General features: G+C 36.1%; 1 protein-coding gene across 6 annotated transcripts in view; it reads right to left on the reverse strand.

Moving 5' to 3' along the window:
- Window positions 1-328: 328 nt before the first annotated feature.
- CEP170 (centrosomal protein 170) overlaps window positions 329-13,444 on the reverse strand; it is an 87,546-nt gene continuing 74,430 nt past the window's right edge. For all 6 annotated transcript variants that reach the window (XM_042811366.1, XM_042811360.1, XM_042811353.1 and 3 more), the window contains 5 exons: window positions 12,438-12,605; window positions 12,077-12,165; window positions 5,944-6,037; window positions 4,252-4,303; window positions 329-2,665 (listed from right to left, as the gene is read on the reverse strand). In XM_042811366.1, coding sequence (XP_042667300.1) covers window positions 2,379-2,665; window positions 4,252-4,303; window positions 5,944-6,037; window positions 12,077-12,165; window positions 12,438-12,605 — 690 coding nt within the window. In that variant the 3' untranslated portion in view covers window positions 329-2,378. The remainder of the gene's footprint in view (window positions 2,666-4,251; window positions 4,304-5,943; window positions 6,038-12,076; window positions 12,166-12,437; window positions 12,606-13,444) is intronic.

The raw sequence follows: 13,444 nt of genomic DNA on the forward strand, positions 1-13,444 counted from the left end.
CCATTCCACAAAGGGGAAACAATCACTATTTGGTGACTAAAACTCAGGATTATTTTCATTACTAGTTTTGCATACAACTACAAATTCAAATGTGGAAATGAACCCAAATAGAGGAAAGTGAGCCAGCACTGTCAGCACAGATTAAACGAAGCAGAAGTGGCAATAACACAACCTTTCCAGAAGAAGAGATGTTCATGAAAAATGTCATTTCCTATTTCAGTAAAGGTAGAACAGAATGCAGAAGACCGTGTGAACTTCTCAGCTCCAAATTACGTATTTACACATTTTTAAAGTTCCAGAAACACTTTATTTATTTAAAAATGGAGTTGTAAATGCATATAACAAAATAACATACATAATAAATGTAACAAAAATAAATAAGGAGAACATGTTCATATAAAATAAGAACATAGTAATGCAAAATGCTTATTACAGAACAGAAAGGTATAAACGCCTGAAAGAACACAAACAGAATCCTGCATGAAGAGCCTGCACCTCCAAGCCATCCTTGCCATCTCCTACTTCCCACTTGAGTCTGCAGAAAAATTATGTTCCCAAGCATTAAACAAAAGAAGGAATTATGGTGATGGTTTGGTACACTCTGTTTCAATACCTAGCTCTAGTTTCTATTTGTTTTTGCCCTTCTGCACCTTCTAAAACTTTCGTTGTAGCCTCTGTAAACTAGCTTAGTTCAGGCTTCCACAGTTAGCTGGAGTAGAGCATATTGAGTCATATGTGAAGGCTGTTTGCTTTTAATTCTTTTTTAAAGAAAATATGAAATCCATTATACAACAGATTAGTGGTTTTGTTTTTACATCTCTACAAAAAAAGTTTTTGCGTTTTTATTAACTGGTCCAACTTTTACTGACTTCTGAAAGCCTGTACAATTTAAAAGTGTACAGAAAGTAGTTTTCTTTTAAACAAACGTCATATAGGATTATTGCTGAAATATTAAAGACCATTTCATAAAAGCTGCAAAACTGTATCTTCAACCTTAATATATAGAGACCGATGCAAACATAGGAAAATTCCAGTCTATTAGCTACATTTAACAGAAATAACATTCCTCCAAATTACAGTGTTCTGGAAATACAAAGTAATTTACTTTTATTTTTATTATTATTTCCAAATGTTAAGTTACTGGGACAACTTATAAGGAAAATAGGCTTATATAGGAAACTTTAAATAGACTTGCTTTTCAGTGGTATAAGCAAAATGTCTACGTTAGCAGTCATCTTCCAGAATCCTTTTAAATATGTAAGACAGCAACAGTTTTACTAGCAAGACTACAGGAAAATATACAGAAGCAAATTAAAATCATTTGCTTGGGAGTGCATGTATTGATGAAGGAAATTATGACAATTCTATGTCCGAATCCCCAAAGGAAATTTTACATCTCATGTTATCTCAAGGAATAGTCTTTTTTTTTCTTTTTTTTCAGAAGCTTATGTTGTATTTGAATTGATGAGAGCCCATTTGCCTGAATATGCTTTAAAATGTCCCATGTACCTGTATGACTAAATTTGTTTTTTAGTTTCAACTAATGTTTGGGCAGAAATGAGATATGAGATACTTGTACTTTTATGAACATCAAAAAGACATTTGAAGATCAAAAAGTGCCAAATAATCCTTTCAGAAAGCGGATTAAAACACTGCAGTGTTAATACAAGTATGGTATTATCAGTTTTCTAAGTACACCAAAACACCGTTTGCTGTTTAATGATATCGATATGTTCACCTACCACTCCCAGCAAATCTTAGTGCAAACATAATACGTGAAGTTTGTAAACCCCAAGACAATTTACGCAGCAACAAGGTTATACAAAACACAGAACTGTTTGAGATTCTCGGCACACAAGAACAAATGCTTTCTGAAATCCTTCTTACCTTTTGCAGTAATGTGTCACTGTAGCCAAAGATAACGTTTCCTATATAAATCATCTAAATCAGAATCGAATGTAACTGTTCAACAGTTCTGTACAAACTTTAGAGGAGGAGATCCATTAAATAGAGTAGCTTGGCAAAGAGATTTTGGGGTTTCAGTAACATTAAATGTTAGACTGCTCACATGGCTTTTAAAAAGAAATTAATCTGTTAAGGGAAAACTGCCGATATAATAATTTCTTTGCAAGGCGCACAACCACAAAGGGCAAATCTGCCACAATCTGCTTTCCTACACTTGTATCTATGCACGTCCTTATGATTTGAAAAGGATTTGTGTGACAAGCAAAGAATCACAGTTAAAGAAAACTGGTTTAATAAAACAACTGCTGTTTGACCAAGCCTTTTTGTTGTTTTTTTTAATTATAAAACCGAGATTGTAATCCTTCCATTTCTAGACATTCCACACAAAGGGTGTTATTACCAACAGCGAGATGTCATTCACGCAGAGTGGCATCTTCCTCTTCGCCGTCTGGGTTAAACCTATTGAAATGTATGCTGAAATCTGGCTCAGATTCAGCAGTCCCCAGTTCAGCAGCAGCAGGGCCGGCAGCAGGGCGGGCAGCCCGCGCCTCGGGCTGGCAGTTTGGCTGCACCTGGGGACGGGCGCTCTGGGAAACAGGACTGGCCTTCTGCTTCGGCTGAGCTGGCACGATGGGGCCGGCAAATCCCAAGCTGCTCAGAGCATCCAAGGTGCCATCGGGGTCAATCATAGCATTAATAGCTAAGCAATTAAGAGAAGATTGAAAGGGATGGGGTAGAAACCATAAGAAAAATATTATTTCATGCACTGATAAAAAACATTTATTCTTTTCACATATTAGCACCTCCGTCTAGAGTAAAAGCCTACGAACAATCTCACTAGGGCACAAAGGCACACATTTACTGCCCTGACATGCTATCTAGAGAAGTCTGCTGTTTGCCAGGAGCCCACATCAAGGATGTGACAGAGAGGCTGCCAGACCTTGTATGTTCCACAGACTACCTCCTGCTGCTGTTTCACATTGGCACAAGGGACACAGCTGTCAGCAACCTGAAGAATATCTACTACAGGGACTACAAGGAGCTTGGAGCAGCAGTGAAGAGCTCGGGAGCACAGGCAGTTTTCTCATCAATCCTCCAGTTTAGGGGAATGGGGAGGGAAAGGACCAACAGAATTAAGAAAATCAATAAATGGCTAAGAGAGTGATGTTGTGAACAGGCCTCTGGCTACTTATGTCATGGAACTAATTTAGAGATATCTGGTCTTCTGGGGGAGAATAGGGTTCATCTGTCAGACAAGGGGAAGACCATCATTGGCAGCAAGCTTTCCCATTTAATCAGGGGGACTTTAAACTAGAGTTGCCAGGGGTGAGGATCCTCAAATCACTGTGCTTTGAGGCTGACACTGGTAATGGATGCCCTGGGCTTGGAGTAGGATCACAGGCCAGTAAGACAGCCCCTCAAATACTGGCAGGCATGTGTTATCAACCACATTGCTAAGAATTTTGTGCCAGTGTTGTACCACTCTCACAGTAGACAAATTTTTCCTAATGCCCAGCCTCCTCTGAAATAGCTTGGTGCCACTTCTGTGTGTCCTGTCATCAGTATCCAGCAAGAAGAGATCAGTGCCCCCTTTTTAAAATATTCTCAATTTTTAAATTGATTTTGATGACTGCAACACATGCCTAAGCAGCAGACTTTGTCAACATAACACTTCCTTTTTTTTGTTGTTCATTTTTCGGATTAAAGTCTTTGAAAGATGAAAAACAAAGAAAAAAAACCGTTCTATTTCATAGTCTGTGGATTCTGCAGTTATGCAGAACAGATCCAGTAATGTGAAGGGAAGATGTCAAGAAATAATCCTAAATTTTCATTTTATGGTGTCAGATAAAATTTTTAAAAAAGGTTTCCTTAGACTGTGGCCCCAATGCATCCCTTATATTGAACTGTTCTACACATGAGGTTATTACTGACGCATTTATGTCATGTCACGAGGATTTGCTTGCATCCACTCTTCAAAATTCACTCACATAAACGCGTCTATTAAGGAAATTTCACAAATAATTATTTCGGGAGTCTCTGGACTATTTCATTTTAAGTTAAGCCTTTTCTCACCCACATAAAAATATATCAGTATTCTGTTTTAATACAATTAACTCAGTGATATTTCTTAACCAGATGTGCTGGTAATTATACAGTGTAATTTATGCAACTGATACGTATTTTAATAAGATGTGACATTTGTACTTGTTTCATGCTATCTACATATAGATAAAAGAAACTGGAAACAGGCAGCAATGACAGAGAGGAGTAAAAAAGGATCTGTACCTTGGAGCTGTTTCTCAACTCGTTTTAGTTCCTGTAAGATTGATGATATTTCCTAGGAAAGAAATAGATATTCCAAAGCTCAAGAACTTGCTTCATTAAGGAAAAAGACATTCAAGCTGTGTATCAAATAAGTTTCCTCCCCAAATTCTGATATATTTGCATTACCCCTCCTGGCATTGAAAACACCTTCTGTGGGTGGGACCAGGCCATTTGCACCATGAGTCTCAATGATTAGAATGGCCCTCTTGGAAATAGAGTTCTTCTCGACTGTTCAAATTTCCCAAATCAACAATGGCTCATTTTACCCCTTACTTATTTGCCTATGCTACTTTTTCTCAAGCACTGACCAACAGACATCACAGCAGTGTAGAAACGAGGCAAACTGATTGCAAATTTACAAGGAAAAGTTACAGTATAAACCCAATATTAACAGGGTAGACAAGCTGATTCATAACCGTGTTTAGATGTGAGTCAGAATAGTCAGCAAGATGACTGCCCTGAGATTTTGTCTTCAATCACTGGGCCACTGTGAGAGTCTGCACTGTGCCAGCACTGCGTCCTCAGCACCCATTTGCCTTGGAGAGCCCTCTGAGCTGCGCTGCTTGCTTGCACAGACACAGCCATAGCAACGCGATCAGAAAGGCTACAATATCATCTAAAACGTGGTGCAGTGAATAAGTATGTAAACCCTACAGCTGAAAGATCCTGCCTGAGAATACTGCTAATCTGATTGCTGAGGAGAGCAGAGAATTTTTGTGGGTGGCAAAGAAATAGATTATACTGTATTTTACAAAGCCATTTTCTTAAAGCAGATTCCTCATTTGATCTGGAAATAAATGTACCAAGGTCAAAGCAAACCTGTCCTCTGGTAACCCTCATAAGATTTTGTGGTTAAAAAAAAAAAAAAAATCCAAACATTGCTTTAGTATGGATTTGAATGATACATTACTCTGAAAACTAAGTAGAAACTTGAAAATGAGTGCATAGATCAAGCAATTCTAAACAACATGAGATGCTTTAATGCATTGTAGGAAAAAAAAAAAAAGCAAAAAGCAAATCCTCACAAAAGCCTCAAATGCCAAAATGTACTGGGAATAACACATGCTCTGTTCCCTCACACTGCCACACTGCCTGGTCATGAAGCAGCTTCAATTATGCACAGCCAGAATGCTACATGAACTCTACCTGTAGATGATACCCCACAGTTATTACTTCAGAGCAATATTTATATTACACAGATTAGAAGAGTGCTTTTATTACAGTATGTCTACAAATTTGTTTTACATCCATATATTAAAATGTAAATATTCCTTTAAATATGAGAAAACAGTAGATGAAGTAGCATTAAAATTGTAAAACAACTTTATTTGAAAGAAACCAGCAATCAAACTGATGGTTACTGCCTTCTTTTAAATAATAGCGCTCAATGTAGTCTGTATATAGTTTGTATCCTTTTGCATTATTCTTTATCTGAGAAATCCCTCAGAACAGTTACTTAGGAGAGGTTCGAAGATAGCAAGTCTTAGTAATCATTTTAAAAGATCAAGCTCTTTATTGAAATACATACCGTCAAAGTGAAACCTTTTACAGATGTTAGCATCATCAGTGAAAATACCATTTTCTTCTACTTATTATTTATAAATTAGATGAGAAAAAGGCTCATTCTACCCCAGAAAAGATAACTATTCATACCATACTTGATGTTTTCACAATAGGAACTTCACTTTCTGCTCGTAACTTGTTTTCAATTTCATCCCAATTTCTGTCTTTGTCCTTAAATAATATTCTAAAAGAAGGAAATACAAGGATAGCATGTTTAGAAGTAAACAAACTAAAACATAAAGATTAGACACAAGTTACAAGAAAGCAATGTAGTGAGCACTAAATAAAACTGGAATCTAAATAGTGAAAACAGGCAGAAACCCAAGATCGAATCTTCTGAGTAGCATACAAAGGTTCAGCAACACCCATATTTACAATAAAATGCAAGTTGTGTAGCTAAATACTTGCTTATGGTGTTGAACAGTTACAGTTCCTTCTTTCCTTCAGCACAAAGATTTATTTATTTCATAATCCAACTATTTAATAGCAGAATTCCCTGTTAATGTTGTATTTTGAAATAACAGCAAAATACACGAGAGGTTAATACTTGTAAATTCAGCTTCTATATTTGTATTTTATATTATTTTGGTGACAAATAAAACATTTTTGGAAATACATCCCACAGGATAGAATTTTTTTCATACAATGGAGTATCATCATATTACATGTTTAAAGAAGTCACTTCCAGCGTATGTAAAATTCCAAAGTATATTATAAGATTCCGAGGAAGTTTTTTGCTTGCTTGTTTCTGCCTTGCTTCCCTGCTGTGATAAATATTTTTTTTGTGAAATTGCAGTATCATAAAAATCATTTAAATTGTGCATAGTTACACTACTGAAAACACAGGATTGGTGGATATTTAAGGGTATTTTTTTTTTCCTTATTTTAAGTGATGTCATAATCATATTAGAAGTTTATATTCTAAATCAATTTCTTCTTTAATTGCAATAATTAGGTATTGACTCCAGTTGGAAATGTGACTAGCAAACATTAATGGTATTTTAGACTTAAAAGAATAAACACAGCTGTACTAAAACTGCTAAGCAAACAGACGGCCAAGCAAACAAGAAAACCATTTCAACATCATAGTGTAACAGTAGTACACTTTAAAGGCATTACTGCTATTAGTAGGACTCTGAGAAAATAACTTTTTAAGGGGGAAATTCACAATACTTTGCATCTCAGAGGCTTCATTTAGCAGTAAACACCGTGAGTAGAAAAATATAGAAATTAGGGTGACATTGCTTGCTTTTCCATTTACCTTGTTCATATTAGACTAAAATTCTCCATATATTCATTTATTTGCCTTTATGCATGTAGTGCTTTCAACCTTCCTGTCTTTCAGAGATGATACTAGTTGTCTAACAATCTAAATACTTTACATTTCAGAAGTTATTTAAAAAAAAAAAAAAAAAAAAAGGCAAAAATCCTTAAAATTTATTTAAAATGTTTTTATTCCCACTATAAAGTAGACTGGTCAATTTGTTTTTTCTACGATTTTGGGAAGCCTACTTTATTTTCTCCAATTCTGCATTTAATACATGTTAATCTCTTACGAGTACTATCTCTGTCTCCTTTGCTCCTCCTCCTTTTAACCGCACTCAAAGGACATGTTTTATAAATGACTGCTGTAAGGAAAGCCAATAGTACAGCATTTGCTTTATACAGTACAGATAAAACTCTGAAGGCCTTGTCACTGAAATTCATACTTACATCTCTTCATAATCTCCAAAAATTCCTGCAAACTCATACGGTATATAAAGATAGAAAAGCAAAAAAAAAAACCTGCATACGTGCTTCCCGAGAAGTCACCAGAGTAATTCATTAGCAAAGAACTGGGTGCAAGATACACGGCAAGAATGCCACACAATTTTCCATTACAATGTCATTTTGTGTATACTAGTGGGTAAAACCAAATCTGATTAAACACAGCAATGAATAAAAGTGAATTATAAAAAGGAGCTTAGCCAAGCCAAGCTATGACTTTATCCTGAAGAAAAACAGATCTATAGAAGGGGCTTTGTGAAAGGAAAGAATTGGGCACTTGAATCTGTTTCAAGTTGAACTCAGTATACTAGAACCTGGAGAAAATAAAAACAGCTTCACCAGTTTTGAGAGAATTTAGCCAAAGAATAATGCTCCAAAAGCTTCTCTCAATCCTATGTCTTAATATAAAGAAGGAATGATCATAGAATCAGAGACTATCAGCACGGACTCTCCTGGCTTCACACAGGACAGCTGTGTCCATCACCAATTCACCACATGAAGAACGTTTCCCTCTCTCCCTCTGATGAAGAACAAGCCTCTTCCAAAGCCTCACCTCCTCATCTGATCTCCTTACTGCAGAGGCAGGCTCACAGAAATTGAGTGCAGTCCCACAGAACTAGATTTGAAAGAGCAGTTGTCCCCCAGTTGTCTCATCTTCCTTTTGCCTAAGGCAGCCCACCAGAACACTGACAAGCACATCCCACACAGAGCTGGGGACGGTAAGCGCTGCTGCCTGAGAGGTCACTCTGCTCTCAGACCACAAATGTGAATCCTAAGCCTGTAACCTTAGTGCTTGCAGCCCTGACATCCAGCTCCAGGCAGCAGGTGATGCCAGAAACCCTGGGCCTGGGCAGGCTGGTGGCAGCACGACGCCTCTTCCCTCAGCTGCCCTGGTGCCTGCAGCTCTGGCTGCACAATGGGTGCCCCTGTGCCGACAGAACTCCGCATAAGTCAGAACATTATATTCAAATTGGAAAACAGAAATGGCAGCTCCAATGAAATGGGGAAGAAATTAGTCAAGCAGGAAGACACGTATTTCCCCTTCTTTTCCTCACGCACATTTATTTTCATGACTGAGTTCTGCTCATTATAATTTCTGACACATCTTGTCAAGACTGAAAATATTTATCTTCTTTATACTTTAGCCAAAGCAAAACTGGTATTTTCAGTAAAACTAGCTACTGCAACTAAAATATTACAAAAAGAAGCATTCACATTTACAGAGAACATTTATTTGTCCATTTGGACTCAGAGAGAATGGATGTCATTTTTCAGTATATATGGTGGAATCCGTAATTGCTGTAACTGTCCCATACTGTCTCCACTCTTGTGAGATGAGGTTATATTGGTGAACAAAGCAACTTGAGGGAGAACTTCAACAACACAGTCAGGCACACTGGCATCTCTAAAACTTCCTCATCTCCTTTCATGGTCAAATACTCTGGAATTGTACACAAATGTTAGCTTGACAAATCCTGATTGATTCTCATCATATCTATTCCGGGCAAAAACGTTAAACAGCTTAGCTCCAGGGAAATAAATAGAAGCATAGCAGTCTACTGACCTTACTACAGAATTTATCTTAGCTTTGTTTTGATGTACATAACTCACTGCTCCCTTACACGCTCACTAAAAAAAAGCAATTCTACAACTATTGTGTTTTTCTAATTCGAAACACCAGTGACATTATGAAAAATGTCATATTATTCAAATCCATTCTGAGTAGCCGATAAAGGAAGTCTTGATCACAGATCTGAGGAATATGCTAAAGAAATTCTCCAATGAACATATTTTTATGGAAACACGTAATGCTATTCTCTTTAAATGTACACATAATGTTTATCCATATTCTCATATGTAACTTTTCATAAATAATCATAGCTTTATTGCATAAATTACAATGTAGTATTACATAGCCATTAAGCTCAGAAAGTTTAGCAAAAAATATAAGATGATATTACTCTTCCTCAGAATGCATTTGCATATGTAGATTTGTTTAAGTTCGTTATACGGTACTCTCAGATTTTTGTGTTAAATAAACTACAACTGTGCTGGCAAAATATTTACAGAACTTCTAAGCATCAAGAAAAATCTACAAAAAAGAGTAGAGCATCTATTATCTACTGCTTTTACAGCATTTTAAGATACATATCATCCCACAAGCCTACCATAAAAAAGTCAATCAGTAAGTAAGATTCTTGTTCCGGTGACGCAGCTTTAAAAGGAAAAAAAAATATACTGGTAAGCAGGGCTCCTCATGGTTGTCACTGAATTTTCCCAAAGAATTACACTGAAGACAAAAATTTATGTAATATTTTGGTAATGCTTCTATTTACAGTACGTTTAATGTCTTTTATAAAAAATCCCAAATAACGATCAGATTAAGTTATTTCTTCGCAAGAGTTTATTTGCTCATTTTTTGAGATGAGCTATTCAAGTAAATGCTACAGTGAACTCAAAGGTAGATTAGTATTGAATAAGTTGTGAATTTCTATGTAATTTATATTAAGTTCTGCACATTAAAGTCTAATTCTTAATTTGACACAGTGCTCTGGGTTTATCCAGGCAGGCGGCTCAGCCACACAGCCATTCCATCACTCCCCACTCCCAGTGCGATGAGGAAGAGAACTGGGGGGGATGGAGGGGAAAAGTAGAACATATTATACATTTTTTTAAATATAAATCTCAGGTTGAGCTAAAAACTATTTTCCAAGACAAAAATAGGAAAAGAGAAATAATAGCAATGACAATGATATATATATAATATACATGTTTACAAAACAAGAGATACACAACAATTGCTCACTGCCTGCTGATCAATGACCAGCCAGTCTCCAAGCAGTGGCATCTCCCCTCAGCCAACTCCACCCACCCTCTGTTTCATTGTTCCACATGCTGTCATTTGGTACAGAGTATCAGTTTGGTCAGCTGTCCCGGTTCCTTCTCCTCCCTGCTTCTTGTGCACATCTCCCCCAGTCCTGCCACTAGCAAGACAACACGGGAAGCTGAAACAGCCTTAAATCTGCACAGCACTGCTCAGCAACAACATTAATGTCTTATCACCATTGTTTTTCTCCTAAAATTAATATGTAGCATCATAGCAGAAACTATGAAGAAAATCAATTTTGTGCCAGCTGAAACCAGGAGAATATCAGCTTCTTGCTCTATCCCGTCAGTGAGAGAACTAGGGCTACATGAGAACCTGGGAGGGGACAGAACCAGGATACAGAGTTTCTGAGAGCAACTATATTTTGAAGCTATGTTTCAAAAATTCATTTACAAATGAAATTGACAGAGTAAAAGACATTTATGTACTTTCCTTAAAGATACCTAAACAAATAACATCATACATAAAGTTATATGTTCTTGAGAAAACCAAGAAATGTTTTCCAGTATTATAATCCTACAGCCTCAAAAGGGAAACGCGGAAAGACGAGCAAGATGCATGTCAGTCTGGACACACATACTGAGATGGTGGAAATACCAAGCTCACAAATGTTACTGGTAACCACTGGTAAAAATAGAACAGACTTACAAATATCCAAGATTTCAATACGTGGCACTTCCTAGCCAAACTGATCAATTACAGACCTACTATGTTCTCACACTTAAAAAAAAAAAAAACCATGGCATGAAGTTCAGCCAAGTGTCTTTTCTTCTTAATATACACTATGTTTAAATTATTAGCTACAATAAGACACGAAGGAAGGACATGTGAATTAAACAACACTGAACTTTGCATTTAGAATTTTCATTTCCTCTTGTCAACTAAAATGGTCACCAAATGTTACTGAAGTTAAATGCAGCTGTTGATAGAGAAACAAGTTACCATTTTTGATAGGTCTGGACTTCCTGTTAGCTACTATGACATTTGTGCCAGGAATCTAGCTATCTAAGCAGGACTTAGTAATTAAAAACAACAGATGTCATCATCTGTTATTTTAGTTATTGTCTCCAGAGTAAGTTCTTTTTCAGAAGGATTTAATGAAACCGTTCTCTCTCCAACTGTTTTTCTTCCTAAAATGGTTGATCTCTACATCAGCTTGGCAAATACACAGTTTAGCAAAGTTTTAACCTTATTTTTAAATTAAGGGAATTTTATGATGTTTGTGCAGAAGTAATGCAGATTTTATACAGAATTTCCATGCTTTGGAACAGCTCTTCTGCTGGAAAGATGTTGAATATTATCCTGTCCATGCAAATTTTGCTGATATTTATCTTCATACAATAGGAAACGCATACAAATAATAACAGAAAAACAATTAATTTGAAATCTCCTTAATAGTAAAAAAATAAAATAAATAAAAACTCACCATAACCGATGTTGTTTTTTCAAAACACAAGCTGCTACTAAATGCATTTGCTCTATTGAATTACATACATCTCCTACTAGCATGAATGTCAATGCGAGCAGAACATTTTCAAAAATAACAATAACTTTAAAAAGAAAACCCACCTGATTTTGCCAGCTGTTTTGTCTATGGATTGTCTTATTTTGCGAGAAAACTGGAAGACTGAGGACAACAGCAAACTATCCCCCATAACCTGGAATAAGTTTTAAATAGAATTAAACATAAACAATTTCATACATTTCCCATTTTTTTAACCTTAAAAATATTACTTGTGTTCCAATTAGTATTCTACACAAACGATCATACTAAAACATTTTGCAAATTAAATAACAAATAATTTTTTCCAGTATTTATGCTACCTGGTACAGGTAGGAAAGAAAGGATAGTGTAGAATGCTAAGCAGAGAGACGATTATGAAAACCTGAAACATAACCACTGCCACAGAGAAATTTCTTTTGTACTTACTTCATCTCTGCTCCAAGTCCTTCTTCGGGTAATTGTTGGGGGATCCATGGCATCTGGCAGCTGAGGTCTGGCATCATTAGGCTGACCGTTCCCCTCTGGTGGTTTGGCGTGCACTAGTGGAGGGATTTTTCTAAAATTGAGACTTTCATCAAATACTCGGTCAACCAACTGGAGAGTAAAAGAAAAATGCAGTTTATTAAACCAACTGGAAATGTGTAATCTTTTCTCCTTTTCAGGCAGCTTTGAAGAAGCTAATCAAATAAAAGTCACTCTGTTGACTTCTGTAGTACAGTGTGACGCCACATTCAAATATAGCAATACTTTGTTAAAATGTTTGGAGGAAAAAAAAAAAAAAAAAAAAAAAACAGCAGATACATCTACAGGGCAATGGAAATAAGGTCATCCCATAGAAATTTCGCTTACATACAAGTAACATGGATAATTACCTACAAATTGGCACTGGAAATTTATTCCTTTAATTAAAGGAACATATGTATGAGATTAGGTACAGTGCAATCAAATTGAGATTTTTCCCAATTAGTCATAGAGTTACAGAAACACCTATGCCTACTTAAAGGAAAGACTGCCACCTGCAGCAGCATGTACAACTGCACATGTATAGAAAATAAATTGTAGTATAAAAATCACAGCAATCTGACTACACCTGAGAAAGTGAGCACTACTTGCTGAAGTTTAGCTATCAAGCTATAAGAATTAAAGATAAAGGCTGTGTGAATGTAGTTATATTTTTGTCAGAGTACACAGCTCACAAGTTTCTTGTCACTGTTTATATCTTTTTTTCCACAGAAAAAGACAGTATTATACTAAACATGGTCAAGTAATTATTAACCAAACTTTACGTACACAAAAAATGAATAAACACATTTTGAAAGGACTAATATGAATTTTGAAATGCAGTAAACATTAGTGTGAATTGTAATATGGCAGAAAGTGATGATTTAAGTTCAGATTAACATGTATACCAGCATTAAAACTGTGATGGTTAC

This window comes from Centrocercus urophasianus, unplaced genomic scaffold (genome assembly GCF_019232065.1).
Source record: "Centrocercus urophasianus isolate 14NV4802_14NV808 unplaced genomic scaffold, USGS_Curo_1.0 seq_10, whole genome shotgun sequence".
Taxonomy (NCBI): Eukaryota; Metazoa; Chordata; class Aves; order Galliformes; family Phasianidae; genus Centrocercus; species Centrocercus urophasianus.